The sequence below is a fragment of the Xyrauchen texanus genome, chromosome 23 (genome assembly GCF_025860055.1).
Source record: "Xyrauchen texanus isolate HMW12.3.18 chromosome 23, RBS_HiC_50CHRs, whole genome shotgun sequence".
In the NCBI taxonomy this organism is placed as follows: domain Eukaryota; kingdom Metazoa; phylum Chordata; class Actinopteri; order Cypriniformes; family Catostomidae; genus Xyrauchen; species Xyrauchen texanus.
This window is the reverse complement of record NC_068298.1, coordinates 12,839,831-12,865,381: the sequence shown is the minus strand read 5'-3', so window position 1 is coordinate 12,865,381 and position 25,551 is coordinate 12,839,831. Positions and strand designations below refer to the sequence as shown.

At 36.7% G+C, this 25,551-nt stretch overlaps 1 protein-coding gene across 2 annotated transcripts; it reads right to left on the bottom strand.

Annotated features, from left to right (window-relative positions):
• Window positions 1–2,249: 2,249 nt before the first annotated feature.
• Window positions 2,250–25,301, bottom strand: ccdc69 (coiled-coil domain containing 69). 2 transcript variants are annotated; one of them, XM_052089059.1, is made up of 9 exons: window positions 25,169–25,301; window positions 14,964–15,033; window positions 14,333–14,508; window positions 12,978–13,065; window positions 10,520–10,593; window positions 10,267–10,368; window positions 10,046–10,165; window positions 5,233–5,330; window positions 2,250–3,474 (listed from the first exon to the last, which is right to left on the bottom strand). In XM_052089059.1, exons 1-9 carry the CDS (start codon window positions 25,214–25,216, stop codon window positions 3,300–3,302), a joined length of 951 nt encoding a protein of 316 aa, XP_051945019.1. In that variant the 5' UTR covers window positions 25,217–25,301; the 3' UTR covers window positions 2,250–3,299. The 2 variants fall into 2 exon arrangements, with proteins under 2 accessions (XP_051945019.1, XP_051945020.1); XM_052089060.1 differs by having other exon boundaries at window positions 14,964–15,030; window positions 25,169–25,293.
• Between the last annotated feature and the right edge of the window lie 250 nt (window positions 25,302–25,551).

Here is a 25,551-nt window from a genome sequence, read left to right as displayed (position 1 = left end):
ATTACAGGGTTTACGGTGTTAAATCACGGAAAAAAGTTGTATAATTGGATATTTTAGGTACATTCTATTTAATTATATCATAAGTAAATCATGTTAACATGCATAATATTTAGGCCTATATCTTGTGGCTATACTTCTGAAACAGTAATTACTTTAACATTTAAGAATAGGCGAATTTGGCGCCATTCACTTCCGTTAGCGCCAATGGAAGTGAATGGCGCCAAATTTGCCCTGTAACCGAGATTTTTACTAGTTTTTAATTAAAAGGAGAGACAAGTCGAAATAATTTATTTGTGTTAACGAATATGCCACAAATGCTGTCAATTCAGCTTAACTTGTATTATACCTTTAAGGAAATTCAATGGTTTAACATACATGATATAAAAACATCAGGATGCGCCCTATTAAGTTGTTTGGCATTCGTCAAAACACTTTTGCAATCAAAAGCGGATAACTCTGAACTGATACATTATTCTGATAACATCCAAGGTGGAGTTAAATAATTGACCGCATCACATATATAATAATTATTTGACAAGCTTTGTTGAATGATCCACTGGCCCATTTCGTTTTATGTCATGGTTGAAAATATTATGCTGCCAAATTTTAGGAAATAAAGCTGATTATGGTGTGTAAAACAAGGATGGTGATAACCAGCCCCACACATTTTAATCAAAGCTGTTTTCCCCAGGGCGCAATTTTCACCTTTTTTGTTCGAAGTCAAAGTGATAAGGAACAACTCAGAAGCCTCAAATAGATTTGAGAAGATTCATGTCTGCCTCCACCCTTGCCAATGCTAAGGTTACCTTTGCTGTAATAAACTATTAGAAATTGTAATGAATAAACCACTCGAATGAGCGCACATTATCAAAGGCAAGACACGGGAGCAGATGTCGGTTAATAGCAACACATTATTTTCAGTAGGCCTGTTAATGGGAACTGGGAACTCTTCTATTGTTAACAGCACGAAAGACAAGTATTGTATTACCACCGTGTGACTGATGAGGTCACAAAGGGACAGCGCATGAACTCAGGTGAGCTACACAACAAAACTCTGAACCTTTCCCCAATCTCCGAGGACCCACTGTAACACTTTATTTCTCCTTCAAAAAGATTGGCTTTTTATAGCCTTCCCTTTTTAATGGCCTTTTATGAAATTATATTTCCCACCAGCCTAGTTTATTTAAACAGGAAGCCTAAAATAAGGAATATAAAATTATTAGACAATACAATCCGAAGCAACACTTCACAATAGCTCAAATACTAATAACACATATTATTCCATCATAAATCGTAAATGTATTTCTTTAAACTGTTTTAGTAAGAAATTATTTACATATTTTTAATAGGCCGTTTCATTTTCCTATTAAATTCGAATGCACATGAACTGATGAATAAAACGGTTAATCCTAAATTACTTGTTAATAACATTTACCAAATATTATTTAGGCCTACAATTTAATTATAGATGGAAATATGATTAGGCCTACATGTCATCTATATCTCAAGCAATTAATCATTATGTCAAAATCAGATTATTTGACCTTTTCGGCAACAAAAAAAATATTATATGGAAAATTAAAGAATACTATGAGTCAAACTACAAGCTATTGACACGTCACTGACACCGGACATAAAGTCGGATGTTGCTTTCAGATATGCGTTCCTGCGTTGTAGTGAAAACCCTCCAGAGCGAGTCTCCTAAGTGGCTGTTAAATGCTGGGAACCTCCTGACATCACTACAAGGGACTGACCTGTGATTATGTTACTGGCTAGGCATGCCAAAACGTGCCAAACATTCAGGGAAGCAGTTATCCTAACATCCGCTCAACAAACAAAAAGAGCCAGGCTGTTAACAGGGTAAAGATCTCAACCTGTCAATCATCCTGGCTTCATCAGTAACACCACCGCCAATGTGTTTTATTACACGTAATAGTGAAAGTTGTGGAGCGAGTGAGAATACTCATTTTGGGGTGAACTATCCCTTTAAAATGGATGGTTATAAGTATTAATTCTGAAACAGCTAGATTGTAACGTCCAGGATTAACGTGCTCTGTAGAAATCAGATGCCAACTATCATAAACACCACTTTTATCATCATAATTTTTTTTAAACATTCCCGGACCCCCTGCTGAGCAACATGTTCTCATTATAGTTATTGTGTTGGATTTTCCTAATACAATTCTTTTAAACATGTAGTTCCAGAAGATCTGCTCTGAAGTTACAAAAACAGTCCCCCTGATGCAGCTTTTCCTTTATAACAAAGGCACTTATATTTGGCAGAATATTTAGAATACCACACAACAATAATAAAAAAAACAATAAAAGGGCACACAGGAAACAAAAGCTACTTTCACCTGTTTCTGAAAAGTTTTTAAAACGGCAATACATAATTGCAACGGCGAGAAGGCCACAAACCTTATTCACACTAGCGCCATCTTTGATTTTTAATGGGAACGACAACGAGACTGTGAGGAATAGATATGCAGTCAGTCTCTTCCGAGGCACGAGCGGTATTAAGTTTCTAGATCACATCTAATTTTCCACAACTCATGTTGTCTGGAACTCTTTGTATACTGAATGTTCTTGGACAGATATTTTATCAACGATTCAAAAACACTTTAAACAGCAGTACCGCCCATTAAGGAGACTGCATGTCTGTCCCTCACAGCCTCGTTGTCATTCCCATTAAAATGTCCATTTACTGAAGATCAGAATGATTAAGAGAAAATTATATTGTGCCAAAGTGTGCAAGGTGAAGGAAAAACACATACTGGTAGTCAACAAAGTTGTCAAGGCCCATTATCTCACCAACAAATAATAAACAGATAAAAAAAGTGCAAGTGCATCTGAAAAGATCCCAAAGCTTCAAGCTACACAAACAAGTGCTTCTGGCTCTAATTATGTTCGAAGGCAAAATGATACAGAGCCTGCTTAACAGCCGTTTTCTTGACAGAAAAAAAAGAAAGACTTTTTTTACAGCTGCTAATACATTTTGTACCACATACAACAAATTCAGATGTTAAAAGATGTTACTACATTGTGTTCCAAAACACAATTACTTTTAACAGAAGTAGCTACTGCATTAGATCCACAGATATTCCAAAAATGGAATCAAACATTCCTGATATTAAATCTAAAATATAAAAAAATATTTTTTTGCCAGTTGAAATGATAAATGCAGTAAATCAGTTTCAACACTGCATGATCACAGCACTCTACAAGCTGGCATAACAAAAACAAAAAACTTTGCAGCTGCAAAGGCACCAAGGGATTTGGTGGTTGGGTTAATTCTGCACTCAGCTGGGAGACACCTCTGCAGGTACAATGGATGTAAGGTGAAATGAAGAGCAGGAGTCTCTGTTGTGTACGAGTTTAAAAAGTAGCTCTTCTTTCTCCTGGCTGAGTTTCTGGCTCTGCAGAGACTGGTTTTCTAGCGCCTCCTGCAGCTCATTCTGCTCCTTGGAGAGTTGACTTTAAGAAAAAGAAAGTGTAAGAAAAATATTTATTTGTCATCAGATATAAATATTAAAACAAACCTCTTACTCATAATTGGATAATCTTGTAAATGACAAGGAAAATGGTAATAGATCTCAAAATACTCCAGATGGCGCTATACACAAACATTTGAGCTAACGACTGTTCAATCTCATACTTGCTGTCAGTGCAAGAATACAATTTTATCAGGCAAACGTCACAACATTTTAGTATAGTTATAGACTTGCAAGTTAAACTACACAAAAAAGGATATTATGATAACCCTCAGATCTAGCTGTGTGTAGCAACTCCAGTGCTCTGCATATCCTTCTGATGGATCCCAATGTTAGGAGAAAGTGGCAAAGTTTATTTTTAATGGCTCCGATCATTTCAGCCTGATCTTAACCATTTTTGTGGCACATTTCAGCACAGATGTTTTTTTATAAATCTGTCAAAACCTAATGCAGAGTGGTTGTTGTTGCTGATTTCACAACCAAAAGGGGTTGTTCATTAGGTGCAGAAGCAAAACACTGCACCATTAAAAATGTAATTCATTTATACATATATACCCTCAAGTGCAAAACATACTGTTAAATAAAAATATAAAGTGGTAATAATATATGATATGTCTCTTAAATGGTCTACTGCAGTGTTTCCCAACCACTGTGCCATGAATGATTGTCAGGTGTGCTGTGGAAAATTAACAAATTCCACAAAATAAATACAATGCATGAAAATAATTTCAGGGATCCAAACTCCTCACCTTCTGGAGAAATTTGCTGTTTTGAAAGCATAATCGGTCACTTTTGTGATTATGAAGAGCAATGATTAATGTGCAAAAGTGACTGATGTTTATACGTGTTAAGGGTCTTTCACATGACTAGCGTCAGCGCTGCAGAATACATTGAAGTCTATGAATTGATGTCACTTTACACAAAAGTGTTTTTCACACACACACACACACACACACACACACGTTTTACTTCACCAATAATGTCTTTGAGAGAACTAAGCAACAATAAATATTTAAAAACTGTCCAAATTTGTGAAGAGACATTGAGACATTCAATTTCTTTAAATATCACATTATCGTTTAGGAATATCAGAGATCCCAGTTATTGAATTAATTTAAATTCACCAAGAAAACACTTCGACCTAAACATAAATGAGTCCTTTTATTACTTTCCGCTATCAAAACAACTGCAAGCTTTTTTCTCTCTCTTCCAAATACATGTTTTCAATGTTTATTGTGCACACCTCCCGCTTTTTAACGTGGCAAACTCGTAAAATCGTCTGTCCGAGGCAAAGACACAAAATCTAATGATTTTAATGCCTCAGCATCTCCCTTGATGCGTTTGATTATGCACAGGCGAGCACGTTTAAGTCGATGCGGACCAGTAGGAAGGTTTGAGTTGTCAACTGAGTTCTGTTCAGTTAATTTTTTACGTGTTTTGTTCATATTTTAATCGTATTTGTTTTTTGTAATATTGCGTTGTTAAAATGACTTTTTTTGCATAGCTGAATTTCAAACATTACAAGTAAACATACTACAGACGGACAGAAAACACGGACAAGTTCTTGAAAAGGAAAAATATTGACGATGGTTAGCCTATGTGGGATAATGGTGTGCAGTAGAATTTTTTTAGTCATACAAAGTGTACCGTGGCAGAAAAAAGGTTGGGAAACACTGGTCTACTGCATATATCCCTACATCATCAATCTTCAAGAAAAAAAAAGCATTAAAGCCAGTCATACTGTATGAGGCTTTGATAGTTGTCTATCCGGACCCTGAAGTCCTCATTCTGCTGTAGAACATGCAGGAGCTGATCCTCCAGTGAGAGGTTCTTCTCAACCTGACAATCAGGACAGAACATTATACAAACGGCTGACACCATTCTTAAATAAACAGTACATCAAAGCTTACAGCCCTTTTTACCCTCAGTTGGTCACTTGTGCATTTCTTTATGCAAACAAATAGGTCAATTTGCCATATGCAAATAAGCAACATGAGTACACAAACAACATGCACCTGCGCCCAACTCTGTAGTCAATTTCTTTGACAGTAGACTCAATAAGAGTCTACCATGTTATAAACATGTAGTTAACAAGAAATACTTTCAAGTATTTGGTGTGACATGTTACATTTACTCTGAAACTCTTTTAAATTGTTTTTATGACCACATAAAATGAGTATGTGTTTTTAAAAAAATCTTTAAGAAAAAGTTTAACAGGGCTCCCACCCTTTTTGAACAATGAATTTCCATGACTTTTCTATGACCTTTCCAGACTATTATGGATTAATGGATTAAGATTTTTTAAATCATTATGATTCACACTGATTGACTTATGAATCATTCAGGCCAATTGAGCGCAACAGTGCCCGTCCACTATTTCAGCAGTCTGAGTTCTGGAAGTATTTCTACCATTCATTTTTCCCATAGGCTTTTCATAGACGTTCTAAGCCATGAACCAAACCACTCTGAGGTGAATCAAAACATTAAAAACTTTAATATGAAGCAAAAAGGTATCTGAAATTTTTTATGAAAAGGTACAAAACTTTACCATCTGTCAGGAGTGCATGAACTACAATCCCATGAAGCATTGCTAATGACAATCATATAAAAGATGGACATGTATAAAACTATTGATTTTAGGTTTAAGATTATTGCTAAATATTTCAATATATAAAAATAAAACACACACACACACACACACACACACACACACACACACACACACACACACACACACACACACACACACACACACACACACACTGCATCTGGAAAGTATTCACAGTGCTTCACTTTTTCCACATTTTGTTATGTTACAGCCTTATTTCAAAACTGATTCTTTCATTACTTTCCTCAATTCTACAAACAATACCACATAATGACAACGTGAAAGAAGTTTGTTTGAAATCTTTGCAAATTTATTACAAATAAAAAAAATTAAAAAATAAAAGTACATAAGTATTCACAACCTTTGCCATGACACTCAAAATTGAGCTCAGGTGCATCTTGTTTCCACGGATCATCCTTGAGATGTTTCTACAACTTGATTGGAGTCCCCCTGTGGTACATTCAGTTGATTGGACATGATTTGGAAAGGCACATACCTGTCTATATAAGGTCCCACAGTTAACAGTGCATGTAAGAGCACAAACCAAGCCATGAAGTCCAAAGAACTGTCTGTAGACTGCAGAGACAGGATTGTATCGAGGCACAGATCTGGGGAAGGGTACAGAAACATTTCTGCAGCATTGAAGGTCCCAATGAGCACAGTGGCCTCCATCATCCGAAATGGAAGTTTGGAACCACCACGACTCTTCCTAGAGCTGGCCGCCCGGCCAAAATGAGCGATCGGGGGAGAAGGGCCTTAGTCAGGGAGGTGACCAAGAACCTGATGGTCACTCTGACAGAGCTCCAGAGTTTCTCTGTGGAGAGAGGAGAACCTTCCAGAAGAACAACCATATCTGCAGCACTCCACCAATCAGGCCTGTATGGTATAGTGGCCTGATGGAAGCCACTCCTCAGTAAAAGGGACATGACAGCCTGCCTGGAGTTTGCCAAAAGGCATCTGAAGGACTCTCTGACTATGAGAAACAAAGATTGATCTCTTTGGCCTGAATGGAAAGCGTCATGTCTGGAGGAAACCAGGCACTCATCACCTGGCCAATACCATCCCTACAGTGAAGCATGGTGGTGGTAGCATCATGCTGTGGGGATGTTTTTCAGTGGCAGGAACTGGGAGACTAGTCAGGATCGAGGGAAAGATGAATGCAGCAATGTACACAGACATCCTTGATGAAAACCTGCTCCAGAGCGCTCTGGACCTCTGACTGGGGTGAAGGTTCAACTTCCAACAGGACAACGACCCTAAGCACACAGCCAAGATAACAAAGGAGTGGCTACAGCACAACTCTGTGAATGTCCTTGAGTGGCCCAGCCAGAGCCCAGACTTGAACCCGATTTAACTTCTCTGGAGAGATCTGAAAATGGCTGTGCACTGATGCTCCTCATCCAACCTGATGGAGCTTGAGAGGTCCTACAAAGAGAAATGGGAGAAACTGCCCAAAAATAGGTGTGCCAAGCTTGTATTATCATACACAAAAAGACTTGAGGCTGTAATTGGTGCCAAAGGTGCTTCAACAAAGTATTGAGCAAAGGCTGTGAATACTTATTTACATGTGTTATTTTTTTTTCATTTTTATTTTTAATAAATTTGCAAAGATTTTAAACAAACTTCTTTCACGTTGTCATTATGTGGTATTATTTTATTCAAAATTGAATACAAACAATGAATTTAATCCATTTTGGAATAAGGATGTAACATAATAAAATGTGGAAAAATGTAAGTGCTGTGAATACTTTCCAGATGCACTGTATATATTTGCATATTATATTATATTATATTATATATACATTTTATAAATAAAATATCAATGAGCACTTTATTAGGAATACCTGTAAACCTACTTATTCATGCGATTATGTAATCAGCCAATCGTGTGGCAGAAGTGCAATGCATAAAATCATGCAGATCTGTGCAAGGGGCTTCAGTTAATGTTCACATCAAAAAATGTGATCTCAGTGATTTTGACCATTACATGATTGTTGGTGCCAGATGGGCTGATCTCCTGAGATTTTCACACACAACAGTCAGAATGGTGCCAAAAACAAAAAAAACATTCAGTGAGCGGCAGTTCTGCAGACGGAAATGCCTTGTTGCTGAGAGAGGTCAACAGAGAATGGTCAGACTGTTTTGAGTTGAAAGAAAGGCTACGGCAACTCAGATAACCACTATGTTCAATTGCAGTGAACAGAATAGCATCTCAGAATGCACAACACATTGAACATGGTGGCGGAAGGGCTACAACAGCGGAAGACTTTCACTTCCACTTCCGTCAGCCAAACCAGAAAGCGGAGGCTGCAGTGGGCACAGGCTCACCAAAACTGGAGAGTTGAAGACTGGAAAAATGTAGCTTCCTTTGATTAATCTCAATTTCTTCTGAGGTACACAGATGGCAGGGTCAGAATGTGGTGCCAACAGCATGAATGGACTCAACCTGCCTTGTGTCAACAGTACAGGCTGGTGGCTGTGGTGCAATGGTGTGGGTTTTCTTGGCACACTTTGGTCCTGTTAATACCAATCAATCATCACTTGAAAGCCACAGCCTATTTAAGTACCATTTCTGATCCTGTGCATCCCTTCAAAGTTCTACTGTGGCCTTCCCATTCACCGGATCTGAATCCAATCATCTTTGTGATGTGGTAGAATGGCAGCTTGAATGTGCAGCTGACAAATCTGCAGAAATTGTGTTATTCAATAATGTCAACAAGGAGCAGAATCAAAGGAATGTTTCCAACATCTTGTGAAATTCCATGCCTCAAAGGATTGAGGATGTTTTGAGAGCAGTATTAGTATAATGTTCATAATAAAGTGCTCAGTGAGTGTATGCAGCGTGATATAGTTTGAAAGCAGAGACTTTGTTGTACCAAAAAGAAAAAAAAAACCACAATATTTTTTTTATTTGCTTTACTTGCTCAGTGCAACTTCGATGCACTGCATCATTTTGCTCAATGCAAATTTAAGAGCTGAATTAGTGACCACATTTATTATCAACCTATTTATGCTTTAAGTACAGTTAGTGTTCCTATAGTAAATTGAAGGGTGGTTGTGAAGATTTCTGTGCTGAATTCAAAAGATTTCCGCTTCTCACTGATTTTCACAAAGTTGCGAGTTTAAGAACTGGAGCGTTGCGCTGCTCTGTCCATTTAGCCGTATCCATCTACAGAGCCATACAGGTGCATTAGCAGAGGTTGTTCCTCTGCCTGTGTATTTGATGCTGGTAAACCAGATACATAAGATGTGTCACTAGACTTAAAAATCAGATGAACCACGGTACAAATGTGTGTCAACCTGTATAATTGACAACCAACTGATACACTCAAAGTCTAGATAAACGTTTTAATGAAAAGAGGAACTCGACGATAGATTTGATTATTATGATTGATAAATGCCCCCCATTTGTAACCTATCGTCCCCCCCCTCTACTAATTTGCGCTCCGCACCCCCTGGCATCCTTTGAATGCCCCCGTTGGCATATACCACGCTCTTTAAAGGTTTACATGTTAGCGTTAAAAATAAATTTGTCTATGGAAAAATTAAATGGGTTTTTTACTTATAGAAACAGATTGTTGCACTTTATTTGTGAACCATTTTGAGCTATGCATTGACAAGGATTACCTCAAAAGAACAATTCACTCACAAATTGGACAGCACAATAGATTGCAAGTTTCAAGTTGCAAAATCTAGCTAATAAAATATTTTTAGAGCAGACCAAAAAAAAAATAAAATATATTATATATATCCATGAAAAGAGCATGGAAATTTCTATAGTGTGTGTATACACACACACACACACACACACACACACACACACACACACACACACACACACACACACACACACACAAAAATTCCATGCTCTTTTTGTAGAGCCTTCTTTTTTAGCAAAGCAAAGATTTATCTAAAGTGTTTTTAGAGAGGGGAGTAAAGTGTGTACCAGTGTTTCCATGTGCAGCAGTTTGTTCCCCTGCTCCTGTAAACGCTCACGCTTCATTTCAATGACAAATAACAGGCTCTCCTGCTCCTGCTCCCAGAATGCACCAGGGCCGCCATGAGTCTTAGACAGAAAGACAGATTCAACTGAATAAACAATGTACTGGAACCACAGTTATCTGAAGTGTGCTTTGATAAAACATCTCTATTGTCATAACAACAAACCTCAATATTTCTCTGTAGGTCCCTCTTGAGCGTGGACTCCTCAGCTCTGCGCTTTAACTCATTGAACAGCTTCAGTTCTGATGTCAGCCCTTCAATCTTGTCCTGAGTTCATAGAAAGTTCAGACCAATCACTTCAAAGACAATTCTGGTATGACTGGCTTGGCATGGAGAGCACAGTATATTATATCAGTTCTAAATAAAATGTATTGAGGAAAATCTGAACAGTGGCATTACAAATAAACACATACTTTACCTTTAAAGCATTCTCAGTTGCTGTGTGTGTTTCATTTACAACATTCTTCTCTTCACTGTGTAATAGTCGTAGCTCTGCAGAGTAAACAATTAGTCAGTAATTATTTTTTTTTAACTAGAAAGGATTTGATATACAGTGGGGTCTTACACCACATCCATAATCTGGGACTTCTGTTGAAGTGTTGAAAGTTTAAGGATAAGAAAAATGTTATGACACAAAATGAAGAAATATTTAAGGTATTGCGCTAGGGTTGCAACGGTATGAGATTTGCACGATACGATAACAGTCTCAGAAAATATCACGGTTTCAAGGTATACGGTATTACACTATTATTATCATCAGCTACAATGACCCTTAAAGGAGTGAAAACAAAGTTTTATTTTGTATTGTTTTGGGGGGGTTGAACAAACACTATTATAATTGAATTTTTTTTTAAAAATGGAAGTATGTGTATAAAAAAAAAAAAAAAAAAAAAAGTCTCCCCTTTGAAAATAAATAAAATAAGAAAGCTAACAGAATTATAATAATAAACATGATAAAAAAAATTGCATGTAACTAATAACATGTTATATAACTAAAGCATGTTAGTTTACATGTTAGCATAGCATGTTAAATTAACTACTAAATGAAAAATAAAATAAACTGCGTGAGCTTTTAAGTAATGTCCTATGATTATTAATAATTAACATATACTGTATGTGCACGACAGCATAGCCAAACTGCTCCTGTCTTTACCTTTAACTCTGTGGTTCTCAACTGGTTTTGTTTCAGGACCAGATTTTACATTGGAAATCAAGTGGCAACCCACCATAAAAATAAAAAAAAGTAACCTGTATTTAAATGTATCCTGGGTCATAGTTTTGTTTCATGGTTTTCAAGTACAAGGACATGCATTAAGTGATGTTATTTTTGTTGTTGACAAACAACAAAATCTACAGGAAGTTTCCTCTCCCCCCTTTTAAAAATTTAAGAGCATATTTACTTATGAGCCCGTTCATATCCCAGTTGTTTCCTAATTTGAAACATAATTCAAACAGTACATATTACACAGGAGGAAAGGCTCATTACCATGGTTGGGTCAGTGTAGCTAGACTTGAATAATAGTAATAATAAATTTAAGTATTTATACAAAATAAATACTAGCTGAAACACATCTTGAAGGTCTAATAGATTCTACCTTTAGATTATTACATATGAAACTATACAATTTTGTCAAAACATGTAAAATCGTGAAACAATTTTGTAAAGGTGATGTATAATAATAAATAATTAAAAAGAAAAGCGCATAGCACAGTGTTGCTCTTTTCCTCCTCAGTGCGGTCTACTGTTTGAGAGGTTCGACTAGACTTCCTCTGTAATGCTTTAAACTAGAAAAGTCTCACTAGAATTTAAATTGGTAACATCAGTTTTGAGGTCTGAGCACCGAAATATCGAAAGAAGCCTGGTTGTTGCACACATGCATGCGTGCAATTATTTTTCCTGCACGTGCATTTCTTTTTTCTCAATACCGTAGAATAGATAAGCAAATGTACATGGTATGAAAAATATCAATTGTCATACAATGTTATATAGTGAAACCTGTATACCACCTCAACCCTATTCTGCACTATTTCTAGGTCACTAATCAAATGTAAACAAATTAGTGTTAGTGACCATGTTAACTCCAGGCCAGATTTCCTTACTTCCATTGAAGCACACAAAAAGCTATATGTAAAATTCACATATCATGCTGGGATATAATGGATCACCAGTAGGATGCACGATATATCGACAGGCTGATATATTATTGGCAGATAAATGGGAAAAATCTAAATATTATTGTGCAGATAATGGAATTGTCACAGACTATTTTTACCAATAATTCAATTACCAATAAAACCAATTATCTGACTGCCTGCGACGTCTATCCTTCAGGCAGAGACTCATGCAGTGTCAAGCGACAGTGCGCATACACAGCGTGTATGTGTGAGTGAGAGCCAAACTTATGTTGCTCTGTGAGGATTATTTCAATATCTCGTATACAATACCGTAAACACCTATATAAATGGGCATTATTATTTATCATTTAAATCAGCATACATCTGTAATATAGGCACAATTATGCTTCATGTTATATCCATCAAACTTTAAATAGCAGTCCAAAGTCCAAGCTTTTAAATGACACCTATTTTTTGTAATTAATTAGAAAGCAGTTCCAGGTAGAAGCATGAAAAATGTGAACTTTTATTTTGTGTGAAAATGTATGTATCTGTATAGGCCACAAAGAGTTGAGAGTTATCGTATTGGCCCAGAAATTTCATATCAGTGCATCCCTAATCACCAGGTTTTGCACTTGCAGAGTTCCTACCAATAAATATCAACTTATCAACCAAGTTGCTAAAACATATTTTCAAAGTTAGAAAACTAGTGGTCTCTTTTGGACCCGACTGTATATAAATAGGTTTTACTTTGTTCTGACCTTCTGTTGCTCTCTGATGCTGTTCTAATGTGCTCCTCATCTGCTTTTCATGAAGATCATTTAGATCAGCGGTTATCTCAGTCTTCACCTGTTGATACACAAGACATGCACAATGTAATACAGAGAATGTAAACATAGTGGTGAACAAGTAAAATTTTGTGGAATAAATAAAAATAAAGGTTGATAATATAGAATATAAAAGGTCTATAGTTATTAAAAGCACAAGTAATGAACAAACACTAAACATGCCATTTTTGTTCGCCCTTGTTAAAACAAGTGGTGTTCCTCAGTATGCTTAAACTCACAAACCAGCCCTCTTCGTAGGCCAATGAATAACATCTCTCCATACAAACAGGTTTAGCTTTGTTGGTCAGAGGTTACCACTAGGACAGGTGTACTAAAGCACTGATACCAAAGCCCTGTACAGACATTATAACAAATGTGTTCTGAATTTACAATGTTCCCAATTATGCTGGAATGGAAAAGTCTTGTTTATTACTGTTTACAGCTCCATAATATATAGCCTGCTGACATAATCTGGGATCAAAAGACTAGTCTTTCTTGAATGGCTTTAAACTTGAAGCTACATGTGAGAGATTTGTTCCATTCAAGACAGAATAAAAAATACTTTTTATGAGCCCAAGTATGCAGATGGTGCTTTCTAATTGGAAAAGCAAACAAACAAAACTAGCAGAGCGGGAAGAAAAAAAACAAAACACCTCTTTCTGTTTCTGTTTCTCACACTAACGCTATCATATGACTTGGAATATGGTGCATGAGTCTTATGGATCAATTAAATTATACTTTTATGTTTTTGACCACTAGTGGTGTGAAACACAATCAGTCAGGGAAGCACCACCCTCACCTGTCAATCGACGGCTGCGCAAAAACAAGGGTTAAACTTTGCCTGTTATGTGCGCTTTAAAAAGGAAATAACCATCCAAACAGAAACTTTGAAAAAGTGAATACATATGCAAGCATGAGAACTTCTTGGATCTTTCTCGGTGTGTCTGACGTCAACATGCATGAGTTTTTTTGTTTTGTTTTTTTTTTACACTTTCTTTGTGTTTTGACTTTTTTTTATTTACCATCGTGCTGTAACACAGGCATGAAATCAATGCCCCCTCCCCTTGAAATTCGAACACAAGTGGTCAGAGGAGACACATGGTAATACCAGGTGGAAACAGAGTGTTCGTAAGTCCTCATACTCTTTTACTCTAAAAAAAATAATTCAACTTTTGTGTTCCACTGAGGAAATAAAGTCATGCAGGTTCTGCATGAAATTTGTTCTGTGAATAATGACAGTCTTATTTTTTTAGTCAAAAATTCCTTTAAACTCACAAAGGGTTCTCTACCTTCGCTATAATGCTGTGGACCAATGTGCAAATGTCTCCAGGATGGTCCTTGAGGAGCTTGTCTCTCTCCTGGTCTCCTGAAGCCGTCAAAACGGTATGTAGTATCTTCAGCTGCCACTCATATGTTTCCAATCGATTCTCCAAGCCAGATTTCTGCTCATCAGATGAGAGTATACCTAACAGAGAACAATATGTTGTTTGCTCTAGGGTGCATCTGACACAACATCTCCATGAACACAAGCCAGGATTGCTCAGGGCCAGCAACACAAAAGACCGAACAGGTCCAAACAACCTAACATTAGCACTACCAAACCCTGTGCTCTGCCAACATCAACACACATCACAATGGATTTGTGCAACATTCAACGGACTTTGAATCATACATAGGAAAAGTACACATTAATACATAATAACTGTAGCTCATACATCAGGATCTGGAAGTCACAAACATGCATTTGAGGCTTAAAATGGGACATTATGAAATAATCTGCTTATATTTAATAATGACAAGCTGCTAGACATGTAGATTGTTTTATAAAAAGTTCTGAAAGTGAGGAACTCTGTGTTCAGAATGTCACCAAATGCACAGACCCCATGTATAAACATGATATGATTCTGAGAACCCACTCACCGTTTCTATCTTTAAGGCTGATGATGACTTCCTTTATTTGCTTCTCACCTTCTTTTGCTTTGTTTTTCTTCTGAATGAAGAGAAATTAAGGTTTAATTTATTGCACTGAAACCAAAACCTGCACACATATGGTCAATAATTCAAAAACAGGCTGACAAACTCAAACTCTACACATGCAACACATTACTTTTAACAGAAATTGTTGTCATATAAATTGATATGTGTTACATTACACACCAGTCTTATCAGTAAGATATGCATTCAAGATTGCACAAACATGACATCATCTACAAATCTTTCTCAGTAATACAGCATGCTTTGTAGGGCTGCACTATTTGGGGAAAAAGTCATATTGCGATTATTGAGGTTAATATTGCGATATAATAAACAAATGGTAACATGAGTCAACTTGCTTGGTTATCAAGGAAAATGTACAAATAGATTACTGATAATGCTGAAATGTGTATTTTTCAACTCAAACATACAAACTAGCAACAATAACATCTATAAATGCAGTGTTTTCAAATTAAAATATTTTTACAAATTTAAAAATCTTTGCATTACTGCAAACTTGTTATTTTCTCAATATTGCACCTAAATAAAATAGAACAATAAATAAGAACATATGAATTTTCACGAAAATAATATTGTCCAAACAAACAGGGACATTTAAGCAGGATGTAACATTTACTTTGTATAAACTCTTTTGAAAAGGAAACTGGATATAAAAGTGTGGTTCACTCAAACCACTAAAACTGTTGTTATTGTGTGTGTGTATATACATATATTAGGGTTGCATGATAACCATCTCAGAAAATATCACGGTTTCACGGTATTACACAATTACTATTATCAGTGAAAACAGAAGGGTTATTTTATTTATTCATTTATTTGAGCAAACATTTTATTATAATTGAAAAAAGCTAACAGAATTATAAACATGATAAAAAAAAATAGCATGTAACTATTAACATGTAATATAACTAAAGCATGTTAAATGAACTACTAAATGCAAAATAACCAGCTGTGTGAGCTTTTAAAGTGAAGTAATGTCCTATGATTATTATCAGTTAACATATACTGTAGGAGCGCAACAGTGAGGCCAAACTTCTCCTGTCTGTACCTTTAACTCAGTGCTTCTCAACTTGTTTTGCTTCAGGACAGATTTTACATTTGAAATCAAGTGTCGACCTGCCATAGATTAAACATAACCTGTACTTAATGTATCCTGGGTTGCATTTCCTTTTATGTTGCATAATTTCTTTCATGTTTTTCCAGTACAAGGACATGCATCAAGTGATATTATTTTTGTTAATGATGTCAAAATGTACAGGAAGTTGTCTCCCCATTCACTTCTATGAGCCCATTATTATCCCGTTTGTTACCTAATATTACATATTTATACACGCATTACACAGAAGGAAAGGCTCCTCATTACCATGGTCAGTGTACTAGTCTTAAATAATAGTAATAATAATACATTTATGTAATTATTAAAAATAAATACTAGCTGAAACACATCTTACAACTGTCACTGTTGATATAACAGTTTGTCAAAATATAACAGTTACTTTTAATCATGTAAAATCCTGAAACAAATTTGTAAAGGTGATGCGTATAATGATTAATTTTTGTAACTATTTTGGTAAAGGGGCCACATCGGGCTTTAAGTAGTGCATAGGGGGCCACATTGTATTCCTTTTGAGATACAATGTTCTGCAATGATTTGTTTTTTGTATCTTTTAATCCCAGAAATAGTTGTGTACTCAATTTTCTGAAGTGTATCTGTGACTAATGGGATTATTCTGCAATTGCCTGAAGTATTGTATTGCTCTAAAAAGATAGATACTTTTCTATCAGGCATTAAAAAAAAACATAATAAATGCGGAGATTATAAATATATTTTGCCATCTCTACTTCCATGTTAATTTATTATTCAATTTAACAATCTCTACATCAGGGGTCTGTTTTAATAAAAAAAAAGAAAGAAATTTGTAGAACTTTTCATGTTTGTCACAAAGCATGCCAGTTGACTTTTTCTAGTACATTACCCGTTTACATGCTAAAAGAGTCATGATGGTTTCAGCACACAACTGAACAACACCGGCCGCATGACTATGATAAATGATTACTGCAAGAGTTAGATTAACATAGAGGCACGAAGGGACTTCAACATTTCTAAATTGCACAAATAAAAAATACATATACATATGCGTCTCTGGCTTGCTTTTGCTCACATGTCAATGATTACCCCTCCATGCGTCAATGATGCAGAGATCTACTTTTATTATTTAATTTAATCACTGAGAAGGTTTACCTGCAAAATTAGTAGCACCAAACATCACAAACAGCCTCACGAATGGACACAGAGTAGCTGTATAACACTTTTCCTTGAGCAGAATATTGCACTACAGATCGCCAAGTTTGCTCAAAGGAGAAAGCGAGACTGCATGGTTGCCAGATTGCACAAATTAAGTATAACATTAGACGGAATATTTCCAATTTGCGCGAGTATAAATCTCAAACTGGGGGTGGTGCGTCTTATCAGGCAACCCTGAGCATGTTAAACACTTGTGGAGACGAGTCTTGGTAGTCCTAAATAGTCTATCACCTGTGCGGCCGCCGAAATATCTTCAATGGGAGAACCATGGTATTGTTGTTTCCCTGCTGTCCGCGACACAGTCCGAATAAAGCAGTTGAGAAACACTGCTTTAACTCACACACACTCATGTCAGTCCGCCTCACTTCTCTCTGACATTTTCTTCGCTGCATGTGTGTGTCGCAAGTTGACGAGTCTGACAGGCAGACAAGGAGGAAAGGAGATGTGCACGCGAGTTTCTGCATCTGGTTGCATTTTTTTCTCAATACCGTAGATAAGCAAATGTACATGGTATGATAACCGTAAATTTTCAAACCGTGGTATACAGTGAAACGGTATACCGCTGCAACCCTAATATATGTACACACACACTTTATTGTTGTTGTAATTTTAATGTTGTTTTTTTTTTTTTTTACATAAGATTGATCTTATCAATGATGCAACACGTTGCACAGCGGGGGTGAAAGACGAGCGTCTTCGTGTTAAGAGCGCACATCAGCTGGCGGAAATTTATATCTCTCCCAGTTTCGACTGCCGCTCAGATTGTGTCTCTTCCGCGACTGGTTGAAGCAGCTCTGACCACACGGAGAATGACAGTTTTGGAGTTTGAGCTTATTTACATGCCACGCTCCCGTATTATATTAACTTTAATTATTGATGAAATAAAGATATTTCGCCAAGCTGTGATCCATGTTTCTGTGTTATTTTTTCTGACCACCAGTTCAGTGTCGGTCTGCTCGGCATCCGTCTTCACCTGATTTCCACACTGAACACCGGAAACTCACCTGTCATGACTACAGGTGCCACTCCCTAAACTGAGACTGACTGGTCATCTTTTTATTAGTGGTGTAGAAAATGGGCAAACAGCTCTCAGAGAGAATGGGCTGTCACGTCCACACATGCACTAATTTATTTAATAAAATGGCAGCATTTGCCGTCATATAATCGCACAGGCTGACATCGCGATTGCGATACGATTAATCGTGCAGCACTAGGGCTGGGACAACGCGTCGACGTCATCGGCGACGTATTTTTTTGCGTCGACGTCAACACAAAATATGCGCGTCGATTCGTCGGACCCAAAACGAATGGCTCCTCAGACTATCAGAAGTGCAAGGTGGCATGCACTCGTTCCTCTAAAGTATGGGAATTCTTTAATTTAAAAGGAAACAATTCCGTGATATGTAATCTTTGCAAAATGGAGATGGCCTTCCATTCTAGCACCACGGCAATGCACCAGCATTTGAAGAGGCGCCACCCGGAAGTTTTTTTTCAACTCCCCACTTTGCACTCGATGTTGGAGTAGGCTATAATACGTTGTCGACACCTAAAGTTTTCGCTTATAGCTATTAATAATGCGCTTATAGCTATGAATGTCGTGAAAAATACATAGAGGACACTGACAACGCGCTGACAGACAGGACCAAGCAGGTAACATTTAATAAAGTCTCAACTTTCAAATTTGGTCATTCAAAGAAAATTAAACCATAAATAGGCCTACTATTTTGTGGCTCTTTAATGTGTCGTGACAGATTGCCTCAGTTAAAGCTGCTCGTGAACCGATCATCTTTTCCTTGATTAATTTATAGCATCAAATAGGCTAAACATGAATGTAGCCTACATCAGAAGGACTGTTGTTTTAACCGCGGAAAGATGTCAGTACGGTAGCCTACAATCCATTATTCAAATTCAAATCCACCGAAGTTAATCTTCTCTCTCCTGACTACTTTGTCGGACAAAAATGGCGTATTATGATTGATTGATCAGATCGCCAGTCAATCAAACTCCTGACAAATGTTTTTTTTTTTTAACATTTTATACACCCCCGATGAAACCGGTATTACCGGTGTTGTCACAAGTCGATTAATCGAAATCGAACTGAAAAAAATGAATCGTTAGATTAATCGTTTATCCCAGCCCTATGCAGCACTAATGCTTTGAAAACTTGACAAATGTTTCTCAATAAGCAACCCAACCTAAGCAAGTAAAATGACTAATTTCCTTTTAATCAGACAGATTATCTAAATGTAAAGATCTAGTGAAATCACACACTGCCTAATTAACACACACTGCAAAACTAACGTCAACAATAGGAATTGCAACAATAAAGACCATTTTTCAAACAGGTTTCACCAATCACTCCCCTTGTTTGCCTGTGGTCAAGTGGTTTGGCCAGTAACCATGTTGGGTTAGTTGGAATGCTCAAACAAACGGAGCAATGTCGTTTACAATTTTCAGGTGCAACAACCTACAAATGGCTTACTTATGGTTGTCTCGTCATATTAAAAAGGAATGTTCTAGGTTCAATTCAAATTGAGCTCAATCGACAGCATTTGTGGCATAAAGTTGATTACCACAAATTAATAAAATGTTTATTTTTAAAAAGAAAACTAAGAAAAAAAGGGTTAAACTGAGGCACTTATTTTAGTTATTTAAGTAAATGGGGTCAGTCCATTCATTCAAAAGCATAGCCACTAGAGATAAACAATATTCTTTTTAAAATGTTTTGAGTGTTAACATGTAACTTTACACAGAAAATATTAGAAAACAATATACATCCAATTTTACAACTTTGTTGCCATGACGACGATATGACGTAAACCCTGTAATCCATGTAAACTACGATTAAATTTTTTTTACAGCTCAAATAATACACACATTTTTACAGCATTAATACAACAGAAATGTGAAGTTTAGAAATGTATAGAGAAGGGAAAAATATAGAAATATTTTCCCATATGATATTGTAGCCCAAATATCAATATTATTATAAAACTTGTCACATTTTAATGGGATTTTTTTTTCTCTTTGCCAAATTGATCTAGGAAATCATCAACAGTCCCTTAGAACAGTGTTTCCCAACTTCTGCCACGGCACACTTTTTACGACTAAAAAAATAAATACCACATAGGCTAACCATTGTCAATATTTTTCCTTTTCAAGGACTCGTCCATGTTTTCTGTCCATCTTAGTAGCATGTTTACTTGTAATGTTTGAATTTCGGCTATGCAAAAAAAATAAATAAAATTAAAAAAAAAAAAAATCACATTTGGTAGGATACGCTGTGTGAGGTCACAGGTGGCAAGAGCGCTAAATGGGTAATGAAAAAAACAACAAATTTGCTTATTTTCTAATTTGTAGAATTTGTTCTTGCAATTCCACAACAAACTACAGGGACGCAAACTCATGAGGGGGGAAAACGTAAGACATTCACTGGTCCACAAACATTTTTTCTGGGATATGTTTTTTTAAAGATTAAGCTAAAAGCACCAATTCCAGCTATTTTATTGATTCAAGTTTATTCACGTTTACAATTGTGCAGAATTAGATGCAAAATCAAGAGTATTTTGGTGAGGCTTTCTTCTGTTTCACAAATTTGTTCTGATTAGTTCAGTGACCACTTCTGGAGATGTCACTAGGTGGTGACAAATGAGCGTCTTATGTGCTATGAGTGAGTCAGTGAATCATTTTGAGTCGTTCATGACCGAAATCTACAAACTGACTTGTAGATTATATAGTGTTATAGGGTTTAAACATTATAAGAACAAAGCAGATCTGTAGTCTTCTTTCAGTCTGAGCATTATTTTTCATCCAAAAAGACAACAATAATAGTCTAATATTAATGGTTTTATGTATTTTTTGAGAAAATGCAATCGCTAACGTGGACATGCCATCCATGGTTGCTGGGCTATCGTATGTACTGTTATTTCATTCTTCCTAGTATATTAACAATTTCTTCATGTGCAAATAAATTACAAAAAGTTGATGACTAAAGAGAAACTGCTATCTACCATTTAAAACACAATATGTATTTTGTAGATTCTTTTTTATAAAGTTAAAGTTGTGTGTGTGAAATTGGGTAATATAGTGCTAAATAAGAGTTCATTAAAAAGTTTTTTATAGCAATTTTATGTTTATGTTATTTACTATATTAAATTGTGTGATAAATCGGCATTGTATCGGCCTATCGGCATCAACCATTATCCGTCCTCAGGCTGATTTGCATCAATAGATCTAAAGGACGCACCTGTACTTTTATGCACGAGTTGCTCAAAACATTGAGATTCGCATTCGAAGGAACAGCTTATTCATTTAGAGTCCTTTCCTTGGCTCTCCACACTCTTGAAGTGTGTCAATGTAGCACTCACTCAGTTGAAGCCGAGCAGCATGCACATTTTGAACTTCCTCTATGAATAGCTATTATTAGCCCGATCAGAGGCTCTGTTGTGAGGGCACAGGAATTTATTACTCTGAGGCCCAGGCTGTACAAATGGCAATGCCAAACTGGGCGAAAATCATCCGCCATTGCACTGTTATGTCTTTTACATGAGACCTCTCAAACACCGGCGGAACGCCTGGAGCCAGGGGTGCATGCACATTGGCATACCATAATAGCTTACAGAAATGCCATGTCCCTTCCTCAAGGGACCGAGGCCCTTAAACCCCCTCGCCCTGCTACAGTCCCTGCTTTGGATTTAAACCTGGTGCTGAAGGTGCTCACGAGCCCACTGTTCGAACCATTGGAAGTTGCTTTTGCTTTCTCAAAGACCACACTCTTATTGGCTCTGGCCTCAGTTAAACAGGTGTGTGAAATGCAGGTTGACGGCTCATGCCTGGTATTTGGGCTGGGTCTTTCAAATGCCAAAGTCAACCAAGAAATGCTATGTGCCTAGGGTTCTATCCATGCCCTTCAGGGCTCAGATGTCTGCCTAAAAGACTTATTTCCCCAACTGTTGTAATAAATAATGATTTCAAAATGTTTAGGCTATTGTTGTTTTCATAAAGTTGAAGTCAGAAGTTTACATACATCTTAGCCAAATACATTTAAACTCAGTTTTCCCAATTTTTTTTACATTTAATTGTAGAAAACATTCTCTGTATTGGGTCAGTTAGGACCACTAATTTATTTTAAGAGAGTGAATTGTCAGAATAATAGTAGAGAAAATGATTTATTTCAGCTTTTTTTTCTCGTTTTTGGCAACATTCTGAGTAAATTCTAGAGACTGTCGTGAGTGAAAAGATCAACAGGTACAGAAATACTCAACCCAGTCCGTCTGGTACAACCATCATCCATGTGATTATCTGATCAGCATATAAAATAATGCATATATGGGTCAGGAGCTTTAGTTCAGGTTCACATCCACCTTCAAAATGGGGAAACAGTTTTATCTCAGTGATTTGGAGCGTGGCATGATTGTTGGTGCCAGATGGGCTGGTTTGAAGAATTTTGTAACTGCTGATCTTCTGGGATTTTCAAAAAACATCCAATGAGTGTCAGTTCTGTGGACAGAAATGCCTTGTTGATTAGAAGGCAAAAGAGAATGGCCAGATTGGTTCGAACTGACAAAGTCTAAGGTAACTCAGATATCCACTTTGTACAACTGTGGTGAGAAGAATATGATCTCTGACAGCTATTCTGAGATGCGGGTTGGCACTGTTTTGGCGGCACGAGGGAGACCTACACAATGTTAGGCAGGTGGTTTTAATGTTGCGGCTGATCGGTGTAGATATTAGGAAATAAACTGGCCCTGTTTTTTAAACAGGAACTTTTATATGAATTTAACAATGCATTTGGTGATTCGGTAACTATTCTCTGAAGTCCAATGAAGATGAATGAGAAACATTGAGTAGAATATTGCAATATATTGTAGTTTGAATCGCAATAATATTGTATTGTGACTCAAACATCGATATATTGCATTGGCAGTGACCTTGTGACTCCCACCCCTAATTTCTGCCTTTAAACCCTGCCTTACTATAACCTCGATTTTTGCTTTTTTGTTAAAAAAAAATTAAGAAAAAAGACAAATAAAATGTATGAGGCAACGTTATATTTGTATGGTAATCAACATTATGCCACAAATGCGGTCAATTGAGCTAAACTTGTTTCGAACCAAGAATATTCCTTAAAGCCCTTTAACAGAAAACTAAAGCATAAGACAATGCACAAAGTGTAATTTCTGCAAGAAAGGTAATTTCTCTAGCTTGAAAATGTTAAAGCTTTTCTTTTTTAAATTTATTAGCATGCCAAGCATGGTAATACAAATTCAAAAAAAAAAATTCCGCTGAAAGTTAGAAACAAGAACACTTTCATAAATCCAGAGGGAGTAAAGAATATGCCATTTCAGTGTGAATGTTTAAAGATTTCTCATCGTCAGTGCTGTTGACAGGCGATTTCGTTTTTTCAAGCTTGTGTGCCAAACGTCTGCCGAGATATACCCACACCGAATTAAATCACTCAACAGTGCAAAATCTATGTTAGCAATCTTTTGTTTGCATTTCAGGTTTAGAGGATCAGCAATTTATCATTATTTAATTCAAGCCCACACCCTCAATCAAGAGTAACAAAAGAATGTCATCAAATAAAATCCTCCTGGTCAATGACTATTGAGATGTCTTGCAATTTCTCATCAAAACAAACCTTTATGTCATGCAAACAGTCTAAAGTGACAGGAAGACTGTACTTTGTCAGTGCAGACCCCAAAAAAAAACAACCAAAGCTGTTCTTGGAGGTGTAATCAAAACATAACTCTCATGGTTCATGTAATCTAATCATGACAATCTAAGGATGTAAAGAAACTATAAAGAAACCAGCATAAGGCTTACAAATATTCTAATATTCATGGAAAAAAATGTATAGGCTTCAGAGTAGGGTTACTTTCAAAATATAATCATGAATAAGCAAGGGCAGGAACTGCTTTCATCACATAATTCAGCTTAATCCACAACACCACCATTATTCATGTACTTTCTCTATTTGGCCCTGACCCAAATGTTCTGGAACTTTAATCAACCCTTGGCTTTATTTCACTTCACCATCATGTGGTTATGATCTTCTGATGCAACTCCAATAGAGGCTGTAATTGTGAGTGTAAAGCTTTCTCTGTTTAGTCTTCAGAGACATTTCACACTTCTCCAGTTGCCCATGTCAAGTATACTGACACATGGCTATGTGATTAACAGGACCAAATTAACTCTGTCTGGTGTGTGCCTGTTTATAGGGCACATTAAAACATGAGGTGAGAAACTTGGGACCCTGTGTCTATCAAGCTCAATGAAATCCTTCAGCAATCTGGGCTAATGAAAGCTTGACCCTGCCCTTTATCAGAGCCAGATTGTCCTGTATGTTTAAATGGCCACATGAATGCGTTGATTTCTCCCGCGCATTTTAATTTAAATTTTAAATGCCGATGACGTTTTTAGTTCTAATCTAGAGGCTCTTCTATTATTTAAATGCGGAACGATTTTTAACGGGACGTACAATATGACAACACGACAAAAAAAATGCAGGTAAACCTTCCTTTATTACCATAATGGATAAAAGGAAGCACGTTTTAAACACAGCAGATATCATTTGATGAACCCAGCATCTGTTTCTAATTTAAACGTTTATAAATCGAGAAACGAACAAATTAGTTTTCAAAATCGACTAACGCACAGAGAGGAAGTAACAAGTGATTTGAGACAACAACAGTGGCTCTCACAATAAATATCTATTTTACAAGAGGTGTATTTGCACTACAATATTTCTAAAGCTGGTGTAGGACTCATTGTAACTTTGTATTATTTGTGAACACACTGAATAAGCTTCACAAGCATTACCTACCTTTTTCCGGGAGACCTGGCCACAAACTTTGCTGTTGTGACAACCCATGCTCTTCTGCCTTTCCTCTTTATTCTAAACCCCGTCTTCGTTACTAGTAGCAGCAGATCGCCTAACTTTTAGCTGCCTCCGCCCGTTCAAATATTCAGCTCCCATTGATCCATTCGAATAGGCGGAGACAGGAGGAGAGGGGCGGGAACTTCAGAGTCATGGCGGCGTTCCAAAAACGCAGTCAACATACACATGAACAATTTACGTAGTGGAAAATCGATGAATCCGTGCACAGATGCGTAAAGGAACATAGCCCACATGCAAACAGCTTTTACATTAACGTGGCAATAATTTTTGGTTTTGTTTTTGCATAACCTATGTTGCCTTAATCTCTT

Excerpts from the sequence above, each read along its gene's own strand:
- ccdc69 (XM_052089059.1), bottom strand. The coding sequence starts at position 25,216 with ATGGGTTGTCACAACAGCAAAGTTTGTGGCCAGGTCTCCCGGAAAAAG. Across the intron at positions 14,509-14,963 it reads CAGCCTTAAAGATAGAAACG|GTATACTCTCATCTGATGAG; the intron begins GTGAGTGGGTTC and ends GTTCTCTGTTAG. Across the intron at positions 10,166-10,266 it reads ACCTACAGAGAAATATTGAG|ACTCATGGCGGCCCTGGTGC; the intron begins GTTTGTTGTTAT and ends TTTCTGTCTAAG.